Raw genomic sequence first — 14828 nt, 5'->3', positions numbered from 1 at the left:
TGCTCAGAAGAACATTTCTATCACAATGCTTTATTTTAATTTCATTTATGGTAGTAATAAATAAAATTATTCTTTACAGACATCCTATGCTCAGCTCCTTGCAGCAACATGTCTTTCAAAACTTGTCAGCCGTGTCAGTCCTTTACCTGTTGAGCAGAGGATGGACATCAGTAAGTGGCTTCTTATGCTTTTTCACTAACTGTACTTTAAAAAAACTTCTTCTTTTAAATATACTAAGCTATTACTAGGATTGCAAATTTTTTGAGTCTGTCATTTTTTAAAACATGAGTATCAAGTCTCATTTACTCATCTATTGATGAACAATGTTGTGTTACATAAAGCAATCTCTAATCAAAAAAGCTTTTTTTTTTTTTGAGACAGAGTCTCGCTCTGTCGCCAGGCTGGAGTGCAGTGGCGTGATCTCAGCTCACTGCAAGCTCCGCCTCCTGGGTTCAAGCAATTCTCCTTCCTCAGCCTCCCAAGTAGCTGGGACTACAGGTGTGCGATACCATGCCCAGCTAATTTTTGTATTTTTAGTAGGGACAGGGTTTCACCATGTTGACCAGGATGGTCTTGATCTCTTGACCTCGTGATCCACCCTCCTTGGCCTCCCAAAGTGCTAGGATTGCAGGTGTGAGCCACCGCGCCCAGCCAAAAAAGCATTTATTTAATAGTAAACAATAACTAGCATTTTGTGTACTATTAAGATTTGTGCCATCTCATTTTATCCACCAAATAAGATTTTTGAGTTATCCTCATTTCACAAATGAGGAAATTAGATTTGCAGACAGGCTCTGTCATGTGCCCAAGATCACACAACTAGAAAGTAGTAGAGTTATGATTCAAAACTCCTCTACCTGTTTAGAGTCCAGGCTCTTAGTCATTATCTTAACTTGATATGCAACTGAATGACAGGACAGAATTCAGCTCTCTAGTATTTTTCAGGATGCTGTATCAAAATCATTTGGGGTATATGTAAAATAAAAGCAGGTTCTTATTAGGAAGATAATTTATGTATGGATAAACTGTGCTTGGAATTTTACTTGAAAAAATGATTCAATAAAGTAGCAGTATGTTTTTCAGAGTTAATGTATTTTAAGTTTTTGTGTGTATGTAAGTAGTTTGCATTTCATATGGACAAAATTGTAATAATTGAGGTATGGGGTGTTTTTGGTCATCTTTGTTCATATTAGAAATAGATTGTTGACTCATTTCTGTTCAGCCTCAAGGTTAACGTAATTTATATTTATCAGAAAAGTTAAAATGTGTGTGATGGATCTTTAGGTTTAAATTTGAATGGTCGAAGTCTCAGAATGATACATTGTTTTCCTCTATAGTGACTGTTATTTCTGTAAGCACTCTGAGTCTTAGGTACTACAGAAAGCCTTGAGAAGGATTTATCTACTGTTGAACTTTACTTAAGAAAGCAAAGGAAAGGAGTTTACAGTTTTAAAAATAAGGGTTCAAATAATATAAAGCTAAGTCATAAAACTTGTGATTTTGTTTCTTATACTTTTCCACACATACCTTTTAAATATATTTAATTTTTTTAGAGCAGTTTTGGGTTCACAGCGAAATTGAGCACAAAGTACAGATAATTTCCATATACCCCCTGCTGCCACACATGCACAGCTTCCCAACTATTAACATCCTGCACCATAGTAGTACATTTGTTACAATTGATGGACCTACGTCCACACATCCTCATTAACCAAAGTCGATAATTTACATTAGGGTTCACTCTTGATGTTGTATTTCTGTGGATTTTGACAAATGTCTTAATACAATGACATGTATCCACCAATATAGTATTATACAGAATAGTTTTACTGCACTAAAAATTTGCTGTGTTCTCTGCCTATTCATCCCATCCTCCCCCAACCCTGATCTTTTTACTGTCTCCATAGCTTTGCCTTTTCCAGAATATGATATAGTTGGAATCATACAGCCTGAGGTATCAGATACACGTAGGCTTTTCAGATTGGCTGCTTTCACTTAGTAATATGCATTTAAGGTTCCTCCATGTTTTTTTCATGGCTTGATATCTCATTTCTTTTTAGCACTGAATAATTCTTCATTGTCTGGGTGTACCGCAGTTTACCCATTCACTTACTGAAGAGCATCTTGGCTGCTTCCAAGTTTTGATAATTATGAATAAAGCTGCTATAAACATATATATGTGGGTTTTTATGTGCCCAAACATTTTCAGCTCCTTTGGATAAATACCTTAGAGCACAATTGCTGGATCGTATGTTAAGAGTATGTTCAGTTTTATAAGAAACCACCACACTGTCTTCCAATGTGGCTGTACCATTTTGCATTCCCACCAGCCATGAGTGAGAGTTCCTGTTGCACCACATCCTTGCCAGCAGGTGACATTTTCTGCATTTTGGCTATTTTGATAGATGTGTAGTAGTATCCCCTTGTTTTAATGTGTGTTTCCCTGAGAACATATGATATACAGCACCTTTTTATGTGCTTATTTGACATCTGTACAGTTGACCCTTGAACAGTGCAGATATTAGGGGCTTTGACCCCCTGTGCAGTCTAAAATTCACTTACAACTTTTGACTTCCCCAAAACTTAACCACTCATAGTCTACTGTTGACTGGAAGCTTTACCAGTAACATAAAAACAGGCTGACCAATCCATATTTTGTATGTTATATGTGTTATATACTATATTCTTTGAATAAAGTAAGCTAGAGAAAAGAATATTATTTGAAAAATTATAAGAAAGTTAAAATGTATTTACTATTCATTAAGTGGAAGTGGATCATCATAAAGATCTTTATCCTTACAATTTCACACTGAGTAGGCTGGGAAAGAGAAAGATGAGAGATTGGTCTTACGGTCTTGGGGTGGCAGAACTAGAGAAGGCAGAAAAGGCAGGAGCACTGGGTATAACTTTATGGAAATGCATTGTAATTTCTGTCTGACTCTTGCTTTTTCATTTCTTTAAAAATGTTTCTATAAAGTACCAGTCCTTCTATGTTCACTTTAAATTCAGCCTGTATCATAGAAAGGTCCATGTCATAAAAGAAGTTGGAATAATGGAAACGTTTCTGCCAGGTTGTCTAATGTTAATTTTTTTTTTTCCCGGCACTGCTGTTTCTACTACATCTTCTACCTAATCATGTGGCACTGGTTCAGATGCACTCATCTCCATGAAATCATCTTCTGTAAATTCTGGTGTTTCTTTTGTTAGATTCCCTAGTAGGTGTAGGTTTCTCCCTTGTGTAAAACTTAGCAATTTGTAGGAAACTTTGATCTTTTCTTTCAAATGAGGGATGTCTGACAGGCTTAGACTTTTGTTCCCTTTACTTAGAGTTGAAGTTAGTAAATCCTTAATGGCTTTTTAGTAGCAGACTTCCAAAAGATTCTGGATTTTTAGCATACTTTTAATTTTAGGTTTTCAGCTGACTTTAGTTATAGTATACAGTAGGTTAAGACTCATGTCTATGACTTTTACTTGAAGAACAGCAGTAAAGTACAGAAGTCTTCTATATTTAGCCAAGATTTATTTCAGTAGAAGATAATCTTCTCTGACTACTTTTTGAGATTGGAATAAACCTTTAAAGATAAATCTCAAAATTCTCATTTTATGGTAATATCGTCCATTTCAGTTCCCTAGGTTTGGCATAGGAGATAGTGACTGTACTGGTGTGTGACTCTTTTCCTGGAGATTTCTTCCTGAAAAATGTAAGAGCTGTTGGTAAGAGCAGACTTGCAGTGGTGATAGTTGATCTCTGGTCTACAAAGATTTTGTAACGCCTTGGAAAGCCTCTTAATAATCATTCTTGACCTCTTTGTAGCTAAAAATTTAGAGTAGTTGAAATCTGTAGGAATGCACTTCTGGGGGCCAAAAATGTGACTGACTTGGGAACAATTCTTAAACTGATTAGCTGTAATATAGTTTTGTGAATTTATTGCACTGATCCTGCACTTTGTGGTGTATTTGTCCCTATTAATAAGTGTTGTTTTATCTTCTTTAATATTGCTTGTAAACAGTAGTGTCCATTGAAACATATTTGATTTTTTAAAAATGGTTCATATGAAAACTACCTATTAGCTTTATTAGATCTTGAATTTCTCCAAGATCCGTATCTTGAAACCTTCACTCTCCTCCTTTTTTTTTTTTTTTTTTTTTTTTTTTGCCATATCCAGTCTCTCTCACGATTTCCTCGATTGGCTCTGTTGTAAATCCTGTGAAGTCGTGTACAACATCTGGACAGAGCTTCCTCCAGCAGGAATTTATTGTTTCAGGCTTGATGGATTTCATGGCTTTTTCTGTAACAACAGTGGCATCCTCAGTGGTAAAATCCTTCCAGACTTTCATGAATGTTCTCTCTGTGGGAGTTCTCTTCCATAGTGTTGACAGTCCTTTTTATACAGTACCGTGTGTCATGAGCTTTGAATAAAGGTCCTTATGACCCCCTAATTTAGAGGCTAAATTAGAGATGTGTTTGGGAGCACATAGACCACTTTAATGTCCTCATTGAACTCATGGGGTTCTGAGTGGCCAGGGACATTGTCCAATATGAAAAGAACTTTAAAACGTATTTCCTTACCGGCAAGGTACTTAGTAACTTCAGGGACAAAGCATCTATGCCTGGCTAATTTTTTGTGTATTTTTTGTAGAGATGGGGTTTCACCATGTTGCTCAGGCTGGTCTCGAACTGCTGAGCTCAAGCGATCTACCTGCCTCAACCTCCCAAAGTACTGGGATCATAGGTGTGAGCCACTATGCCCGGCTACATCTGAGTTTTTAAAAAATGTCATAAGTCTCCAAAAAATTTTCTGATATATTTATTGAAAAAAATCCACGTGTAAGTGGTTCTGTACAGTTCAAACTCATGTTGTTCAAGAGTGAACTGTTACCTTCTTTGGAGAGGTATCTGTTAAGGTCATCGGCCCATTTTTTTCAGGTTGTATTCTTATTTTTGAGTTTTAAGAGTTCTTTGTGTAGTTTGGAAAATGGTTCCTTTGGTATGTCTTGTGAAAATATTTTCTCCTGATCTGTGGCTTTTTATTCTCTTGACAGTGTCTTTTGCAGAGCAGAAATTTTTCATTTTCATTACAAAGTTTACCTTATTCATTCTTTCTTTCGTGGATCATGCCTTTGGTGTTGCATCTAAAAAGTCATCACTGAACCAAGGTCACTTAGATTTTCTCTTATTTTATCTTCTAGGAGTTTTATAGCTTTATGTTTTACACTCAGGTCTGTGAACCATTTTAATTTTTGTGAAGGGCATATAATCTGTGTCAAGATTCAATTTTTCCATGTGAATGTCCAGTTGTTCCAGCACTATTTGCTGAAAAGACTTTTTTCATATTTAAAAGACTCATAACATACTTTGTTATTCCCTTTGCTCCTTTGTCAGAGATCAATTGACTATATTTATATGGGTCTATTTCTGGGTTTTTTATTCTGTTCTGTTGATTGACATCTTAGTTGGTTTTGTGCTGCTGCCACAGAATACCTGAGACTGGGTAATTTATCAAGAAAGAAATGTATTTCTTTCTCTTTTTTTTTTTTTTTTTTTTTTGAGACAGAGTCTCGTTCTGTCACCCAGCCTGGAGTGCAATGGTGCTATCTTGGCTCACCGCAAGCTCTGCCTCCCATGTTCAAGCGATTCTCCTGCCTCAGTCTCCAAAGTAGCTGGGACTACAGGTGCGTGCCACCATGCTTGGCCAATTTTTTTTGTATTTTTAGTAGAGATGGGGTTTCACCGTGAGTTAGCCAGGATGGTCTTGATCTCCTGACCTCGTGATCCACCCGCCTCGGCCTCCCAAAGTGCTGGGATTACAGGTGTGAGCCACTGCGCCTGGCTGAAAGAAATGTATTTCTTACAGTTCTGGAGGATGGAAAGTTAAAGATGAAGGGGCTGACATCTGGTGAGGGCCATCTTGGTGCATTATCCCATGGTGGGAGGGCAAAAAGAAGGCAAAAGAGAGTGATAAAAGGGGGCTGAAATCCTTTTTAAAGGAACCTACTACTGAAATAATGACATTAAACCATTCATATGGGCAAAGCATTCTTGGTGTAATCATCTCTTAAAGATTCTGCCTCTTAAGATGTTACAGTGGTAATTAAGTTTCAGCATGGGTATGGGAGGGGACAGACATTCAAACTGTAGCCGTTGATATGTCATTTCTTTCCCCGATACCACACTCTCTTGATTACCGTAGCTTTATGGTATGCCTTGAACTGGGGTAGTGTCAGTCTTCCAACTTTTTTCTTCTTTAGTATTGTGTTGGCTATTTTGGGTCTTTTGCCTCTCAATATAACCTTTAGAATCAGTTCATTGATACATACAAAATACAGCGATTTTGACTGGGATTGCATTGAATCTTTGGATCAAGTTGGAAAGTACTGATATCTTGACAGTATTGAGTTTCCTGTCTATGAACATGTACTATGTATTCATTTATTTAGATCTTCTTTGGTTTGTTTTATTATAGTTTTGTAATTTTCCTCATATGGGTCTTGTACATACTTTGTTAGATTTAAACCTAAGTATTAATATTTCATTTTTGAGGGTATAATGTAAATTATTCTGTGTTTTATTTCAAGTTCCACTTGGTGGTAAAGCAGAGTAATTGACTTTGGTAAACATTAACCTGTGTTCTGTAACCTTGCTGTAATCATTTATTAGTTCATAATTTTTTTGTCAGTTCTTTCAGATTTTCTACATAGATTATCATACCATCTGTGAGCACAGACACTTTTATTTCTTCTTTCCTAATCTATATGCATTCTATTTCTTCTTCTTACCTTATTGTGTTAGCTAGGACTGACAGTATTATGTTGCAAAGCAGTGGTGAGAGGGGACATCTTGCCTTTTTCCCAGTCTTAGTGAGAAAGCTTCAGGTTTCTCACCATTAAATATGATTTTACTGTAGGTTTTTTGTAGATGTACTTTATCAGATTGAGAAAGGTGTCCTCTATTCCTAGTTTGCTGAGAGTTTTTTTTACCATCAGTGCATGTTGAATTTTGTCAAATACTTTTCCTGCATCTATTTATGTTATCATGTGATTTTTCTTTAGCTTTTTTTTTTTTTTTGGTGATTTCTTTTGGTTCCATGTTCTCTCTCTCTCCCCTTGTTTTCTTTTGCTGCCCTCTCTTTCTCTCACACTCTCTCTCCAAATAGTTCATAAGCTAACTCTCTACACATAGATTATAGCTTATACTTCTCACTGTTCTTAGAATTTAAGGTTGTTTCCATCAAGGGATTTTTAGTTAAATTTTGAGGTGTGTATCGTCTCTCTCCTTTCCTAAATGACATACTGGCTTTTGGGACCAAGGTAGAAATTGAATGTTTCTCCTTTCTTTTATATTATTTTTATATTTAGATAGCATACTCTAAAAGACTATCTACAAGTTTGGATTTAGAGTTTTGATTATTTTTATATTTAGGTAGCATACTCTGAAAGACTATCTACAAGTTTGGATTTAGAGTTTTGAATTATGAATTATTATTAAAATATATGGTTTGTCCAATATTTGGAAACAGGAAACAAACAAAAAATCGGAATGGACCAGAATAACCTGACTCAGAGTCCCAGTCATCTCACCTTTTTGACCTTCATAATTTTGGCCTATAAGACAGAGTAATGGTAATACATAATAGCAGTATCTTCACATTGCTATGACAGCCACATCAAGTATTCGATGGGAAGCACTTCACAATTTCTGACATGCTTCATAAACATGAAATATTGTTGTTACTGTGATATAGGCCTTTGACACGCAAAGGACCTCTAGTGTGTAGCTTTCCAATTTTATACTGACTTTTATCTGGGGTTTTTCCCAGCTGTTTGTTGTGGTGGTTGTTCTCCCATTCTCCCATGTATCTTCCTGAACATTTCCATTTCTTCTTAGTATGGCTTTTCTCTATTGTGCCAGTGAGGAGAAGATTGCTGATGTTTTAAATGATTGTAATTATTGGTGCTTACTGAATTGGAACAATCTTATAGTTTGTATAAAAAGCATAACATGAGAATATTTTGTCTAAAACATTCAGCTAAAGTAACAGAAACATATTCTAGTGAATTTTTTTTTCTGCTTTAGATAATGAATTTGTTGGCCCCGGGTACCTTTGTTTGGGCAGTCTGGGAGCGTGTCCTTGTTGGTATCTAGCTGTCAATGTGAAGCTTGGGTTGTCTCCCATTTGTTTGTTTTATTATTATTTTGAGTTTGTCCTCCTCCTAGTGGTTACCACTACCCATATATGGTTTGCCTGTACCCACTCCAAGATGAGCATTTTCAAGATATTAAAAATAAAAGTGTAATTGAAGTAAATACACTGGATTTTCTTTTATATTCAGGAAGCAATGTCATCTTCTTAAGTTTTTTTATTGAAACAAAAGATTACATGCAACAAAGCTTAGAACCATATTACTGTGATTCATAGGAGAAACCTCTCTGAAATCTGTCCTAATGCTAAGGAAATTATGCTTTTTTTCAAAATATATTTTATCTTTTTAATTGTATAACAATATTTTAATATTAATAAAAATTAAGGTTGAAGTATAATAGTTACAAGAACTTTTTTAAATTTCAAGAATCTTACTACAATTATCAAGAATGCTTGGTGAATACATCTTGGATTTTGGAGTTGTTTCCATCAAGGCTGTTTTTAATTAAATATTGAGGTATTTACCTTTTCTTTACTCTTTTCCCAAATGGCATGCTGGCCTTTCAGGCCACAGTGGAAATGGAGTTTTTTCTCTTTTAAAAATTCTTCTTGTAATTTTCTGAAAGACTTCTTGGTGTATTTGTTATCTGACTTCATTAGTCAACTAGAAAGCTCATAACTGGATTTACTACCCACTTTTAACAGTTGTGGTGTATTACCTTTATTACAAGCTTGACTTTCCTATTCTACTCATGCTTTCTTGAATTAATATATTTATTTTATCATATTGTACTATTTGTGTTTGTTTTTTTTGGGACAGCATCTCAGTCTGTCACCCAGGCTGAAGTGCAGTGGCACCGTCCTTCTCAGCATCCCGAGTAGCTAGGACTGTAGGCGCATGTCACAATACCCAGCTAGTGTTTTAACAATTTTTTGTAGAGACAGGGTTTATTTGTATTTTTAATGCTACCTCAAGAAGACAGTGTATAGTCACTTTTGCTGTCATATGACATGTTCCTAAAAGTGACTGTGCTATGCAGTGCTGCATAGTAAAAAGCACAGGGCTTATGAGAGAAATTAGATTATGAAAATAAAATGTAAAAGTCTTGTCAGTGACATATTTTAAAAAAGGTAGAAATCAAATCAAAGGTTAGTAGAGTTTTACACATGTTAAATGGTTAAGAAAAACATAGTACAATAAATATGACACTCTATCTTGGGGAAGACGTGAAGTTTGTTCATAGAAGTGGGCCTCAGAAGGGATGCAGCTTGTGAGTTATTGTAAAGTGGTGAAAGAAAGATGATCTGAAATAGTATGGAAAAATATAGTACCAGATAAGGATGGGTGGGGTTGATGATACATAGTAGATGTTTGAGGTGTATGCATTTTGTTGGTAGCTTAGTTCAATTTGGCCTCTATATTAGTCGGTTCTCACAATGCTATAAAGAAATATCTGAGACTGGGTGATTTATAAAGAAAAGAAGTTTAATTGGCTCATGGTTCTACAGGTTGTACAGGTAGCCTGGCTGGGGAGGCCTCAGGAAAATTCCAATCATGGCAGTAGGTAAAGGGGAAGCTGGCATGTTTTACATGGCTGGAGCAGGAGGAAGAGAGAAGGGGGAGGTGCTACACACTTTTAACAAGAAGATCTAGTGAAAATTACTATCATGAGAACATCAAGATGGTAATCTTCCCCCATAATCCAATCATCTCCCAACAATAGGTCCCTCCTCCAACACTGGGGACATGAGACTTGGGCAGGGACACAAACCCAAACCATATCAGCCTGGTTTCAGTTTTCTGCATTCTCCTAGCATTTTTTGATAGATAAAATCATGCAGAAGCAAAAGTGACGTATACAACAGAAATGTTCTATTCAAGTTTTTCCCTAATATATCAAATGCATTGGAACAAATTTGCTTTTCCAAAACAAGCCTAATAAAATAACTATATAAATAAATATATATCTTGAGTAGAGCTATTAACTTTTTGTCACAGTGTCACAGCATGTCATTGCCACCTCTTTTTCTGTTTTTTTTTTTCCCCCACACAAATACTGCAACTTTTTTGTTTAAAGTTGACAAAAATCTTTTTTTTTTTTTTTTTAACTTTAAGTTCTGGGATACATTTGCTGAACATGGAGGTTTGTTACATAGGTATATATGTGCCATGGTGTTTTGCTGTACCTATCAACCTGTCATCTAGGTTTTAAGCCCTGCATGTATTAGGTATTTGTCTTAATGCTCTCCCTCCCCTTCCCCTCACCCCCACCTCTCTTTCTTCATATGATTCACACTGTGTTGTTTCTGAAAAGTCCAAATGATCATGGAGTGTTTTCTTTGTAGGAAACTACATTCTGAATTATGTGGCATCACAACCCAAGCTGGCCCCCTTTGTCATCCAAGCTCTTATTCAAGTCATTGCTAAAATCACTAAGTTGGGGTGGTTTGAGGTTCAGAAAGAGCAGTTTGTCTTCAGAGAAATTATTGCTGATGTGAAGAAGTTTCTCCAGGTAAGAAGTCGTTGCTACATTGTTAGAACATCACTACTTGCTTTTTTGGTTTAGAATACTGCTCTTCTTAACGCCATATGGTTTGTTTTGTGACTACTAGTACCATGTTAATTAAGATGTATTATTTATCCTCTGGATCCTTTATCATTTATTGTCAGTAAATGAGGGTCTTGCTGTTACACAATTTCCAAACCAGAAGAATGTAAATAATCGTGTTTTCTAATTTCAAAATGTATATTCGTTTATGACATATATGTCTATGTACTGTATATATATAAAATATGTATATAATGCTTTTCATAGATTATGTAATTAAATGTTTGTCACAACCTAAAATGAAATGGATTTTATTTTGTAAATAAGAAAACAGGCTTAGAGGGGTTAAATTTCTGTAAGATTGCATTGTGGTGACTGATTAAACCATACAACTAGCACTTTTAACAAGCCTCCAACTTATGATACATTTTAAAATTTTTACGCTATACCACATTGACTATATTAGTTTCTCAAGAATATTTTCAATTTGATCATTACACGTTGTGTATAGGTATCAAATAGGTACAGCTATTATTTGTCAATAAATGGTTATTTTAAAAACAGTATTTTTAACCTAAGTGATTAAAATAAAGTCATAGCATATGCACATTTAACTTACATAAATTCAGATATATGGACTGCCAAAAAAGAAAAAGAAATAAAGGTAGGAAAGCAATAAACTAAATTATGCCAGTGATTCCATGTCCTGAGATGATTTAGGGAAACCTGAATCTGCTCTTGTTTCCTGTTAACTCTTACTTAGGAGGAGTGTCATGCCTTGCTCAGTATGATTCAGATATTTGAAGACATATGTATATATTTTTTCATACAAACGTAATTCCCAAGTAGCAGAAAACTATTTTATCTGATGTCCAGCTAAAGAAACGACCTGGGCTGGGCACGGTGGCTCACATCTATAATCCCAGCACTTTGGGAGGCCGAGGCAGGTGGATCATGAGGTCAGGAGATCGAGACCATCCTGGCTAACATGGTGAAATCCCGTCTCTACTAAAAACACAAAAAATTAGCTGGGCGTGGTGGCGGGCGCCTGTAGTCCCAGCTACTTGGGAGGCTGAGGCAGGAGAACAGCGTGAACCCGGTAGGTGGAGCTTGCAGTGAGTGGAGATCACACCACTGCACTCCAGCCTGGGTGACAAAGCGAGATTCCGTCTCAAAAAAAAAAAAAAAAAACCAAAAAACAAGGAACATGATCTGTTAGTATTCTTGAGGAAAAATTGACAGTTTTGATTAATAGAGAGATGGTTCAATTTTGGTTCATGGTTGAGTATGGGCAATTTTGACTTTTGGAGATTTTACTTTTATGCAGTAACTTTAAAATTCAACCTCTGTGTAAGAAATCACTTCATCATATAGTGCAGGGCTGGAAACCTCAGAATATGAAATGCTAGGTTGTGCTGCTTCTGTCTTATCCATGTTGTTAAAACCTGGTTAACAAATATTTGATTGTTTAGAACTTTACAGGAATAAGTGTTCCTAGCTCTGAGGAGGTCAGTTTATACTAGGGCAGAAGGGTAGTTTATTCAGAACAAGTATGAACTTCACACTTCAGAGTTGCATTTGTAATTTTGGCAAGCACAGTAGCATCATCCCCCTTTTGTCTTTTACTAAGGTTGTTCATCAAAACTTATTTGAGTAGACAAGAAGCAACCATGCAATTCTTTTAAAATAAAATCAAGACTGAAACTGAATGAAATTCTTGTTGGCTAACATATCTCAAGCTCCCTCTTTAGTGGCCAGTAAGCTCAACTTAAGTTGGGATTCAATGTACTTTTACCAGTTCTAGAAGACCAAAAGAAGCAAAATGTTTTAGCTTGAAAGTTTATTATATAATAGTATCATCACAGAATAGTTAGTACTTGTTTTCTAGATATATATATATATATATCTTTCTTGACCTAACCCTGACCCTGCATCATGAGAAAGTCAATTTTGGCTTTAGTGTTTTAGTATTCTAGAATATTACCGTATGGTTCCTTTGGGTATTAGTAGCTTTTGTGAATTTTGTCCTAAAAATTATTTTAAGTTTGTCACGTCTTTAACAGCCTGAACTTCTGTGCGTTCTCTTTTTTCTATTATTACAGCCCTCTTGCTGCCACACTCCAAACATACTTATGTGTCTCCTTTCTACTTATATACTCAGGAGATCCTACTGTCATCTAGGGCAGTGCTATTCAAATTACTGGTCTTCAGCACGATAAGGAGCTTATGTAAGACTGTAAATGAACATAGTACCTTCTTCATTGAGAAAGACTTGCTATGAAAAAAAAAGCCAGCTAACCTAAACAGTGTACTTTGTGACTTAGCTGTTTTGTAATCTGTTACATGCTCTTTATTGTGTCACAGACCACTAACTATTTTCAGATTAGAATTGAGTTTGTAGATCATCAGTCAGCTGGTTCTAGCAATTGGTCAGGTTGCCACACTTTGGGGAACACGAACCTGGTATACATATAGGATGGATGTTTCAGTGTGTAGGAAATCTGGAGCTTAGTTCAGACACTCAGACTATCCTGAAAGACCATAAATAATTAAAATGCAAAAATTGTGGGACTTTTTTTGTTCTGAGATAATTTGAATTTAATTACATCTAGTGATAATGGAATTCTGTGATAGTTAAAAGGGATGACCAACTATAAAATTAAGATTTGAAAAGTGTATCTATCATCTATGTCAGTTTTTAAAAATGATTGCAATGTAATAGGATGCCACATTTATGATTTTCATAATTCCAGTATGATTTCACACAAGGGTAGTTTGTTAGTAATGTGCATATAAAGTCTGAATTTTAATGATGGAAAATTTGAGGTTAAATTGGAAGCTGATTAAATTAAAAACATTGTATAGTCATGTATTTATCCCATTGCATTGTACTTTACATGCCATCATTATAGGTATGTAACAATTGCATATACATGAACAATTAATGTTAAAAGAGCCTAAGTGATCCTATCTGATGTTAGAACAAGAGATTTGAATTAGTTCCTGAGCTATTTATTATTTATTTATTGAGTGCCTCTATCTCAGTAGGCTTTTAGCAAATTATACAGCTAAAAGCATTTCTTGCTTATTTTTAATCTTGGTCTTATAAAAAGTATTAAGCTAAATTCTTGTATTTTGAAACTTAGTTTATTATTTGTCCTAAGTGCTGGAACCATTTTGTTGAGTATCTTGCATTTATAAGGTAGGAGCTTTTTCCCATTTAGCTCTGTGTACCTAAATTTATCCTTCAAAAAATAGGTTTGAAATTATTTTGTTTATAGAAATCATAGTGATTTTTCTTTGTATTTTAAAATTTTATTTCAATTTTTTGATTAAGTAAATGTGGTGTTTTAGTCTTTAATTGTTTGTAAATATTACTTGGTGCACACATTAAGAACCAATCATTTGTCTCCACTTAGACTAAACTTTGCTATTTTCTCCAAAGGGTACTGTGGAACACTGCGTAATAGGAGTAATAATCCTTTCTGAATTGACTCAGGAAATGAACCTGGTAAGCAAGCCTTTCCATCTAACAGGAGCCTGAGTTTGTTTAAGTAATGCTGTTTCTTTTCTGCATTTATTTGTGGCAAAATAGACAGCCTTCTTTTTGTGGCATAAAACTCTGAATAATCAAGTTTTTTTGTGTCTGTCTGTTTTATTGATGGGGTAATTAAGTGGTGGAATATTTGCATTGTTATTGAAAATATCTGCAACAGTACAGAGTATTACAAAGAACAGAGAATTAGACATGGTTCTTGCTACATGGGCACTTGGAGAATTGTCCTTTTACCTCGTATATATTATAATACGCTAACCATAAGAAATATATGCAAAAGAGAAACAAACCTTTATTCACTTACAAATAAAATAGAGGTGGTTTGAGGAATTGGTTCTCAACAGTGGATATGCAGCAGTACTCATAAAAAAAACAGGCCTTTTTTTGGCTGGGTGCGGTGGCTGACGCCTATAATCCCAGCACTTTGGGAGGCTGAGGCAGGTGGATCACCTGAGGTGAGGAGTTCGAGACCACCCTGGCCAACATGGAGAAACTCCCATCTCTACTAAAAATAAAAAAATTAGCCAGGCATGGTGATGGGCGCCTGTAATCTCAGCTACTGGGGAGACTGAGGCAGGAGAA

General features: G+C 35.5%; 1 protein-coding gene across 1 annotated transcript in view; it reads left to right on the top strand.

Annotated features, from left to right (window-relative positions):
• Positions 1-14828, top strand: part of RANBP17 (RAN binding protein 17) — a 428276-nt gene that overhangs the window by 18623 nt on the left and 394825 nt on the right. The window contains exons 3-5 of the mRNA XM_023218928.3: positions 80-170; positions 10488-10654; positions 14136-14201. Coding sequence (XP_023074696.1) covers positions 80-170; positions 10488-10654; positions 14136-14201 — 324 coding nt within the window. The remainder of the gene's footprint in view (positions 1-79; positions 171-10487; positions 10655-14135; positions 14202-14828) is intronic.

This window comes from Piliocolobus tephrosceles, chromosome 4 (assembly GCF_002776525.5).
Source record: "Piliocolobus tephrosceles isolate RC106 chromosome 4, ASM277652v3, whole genome shotgun sequence".
Taxonomy (NCBI): domain Eukaryota; kingdom Metazoa; phylum Chordata; class Mammalia; order Primates; family Cercopithecidae; genus Piliocolobus; species Piliocolobus tephrosceles.
This window is presented reverse-complemented; position numbering and strand designations above follow the sequence as displayed.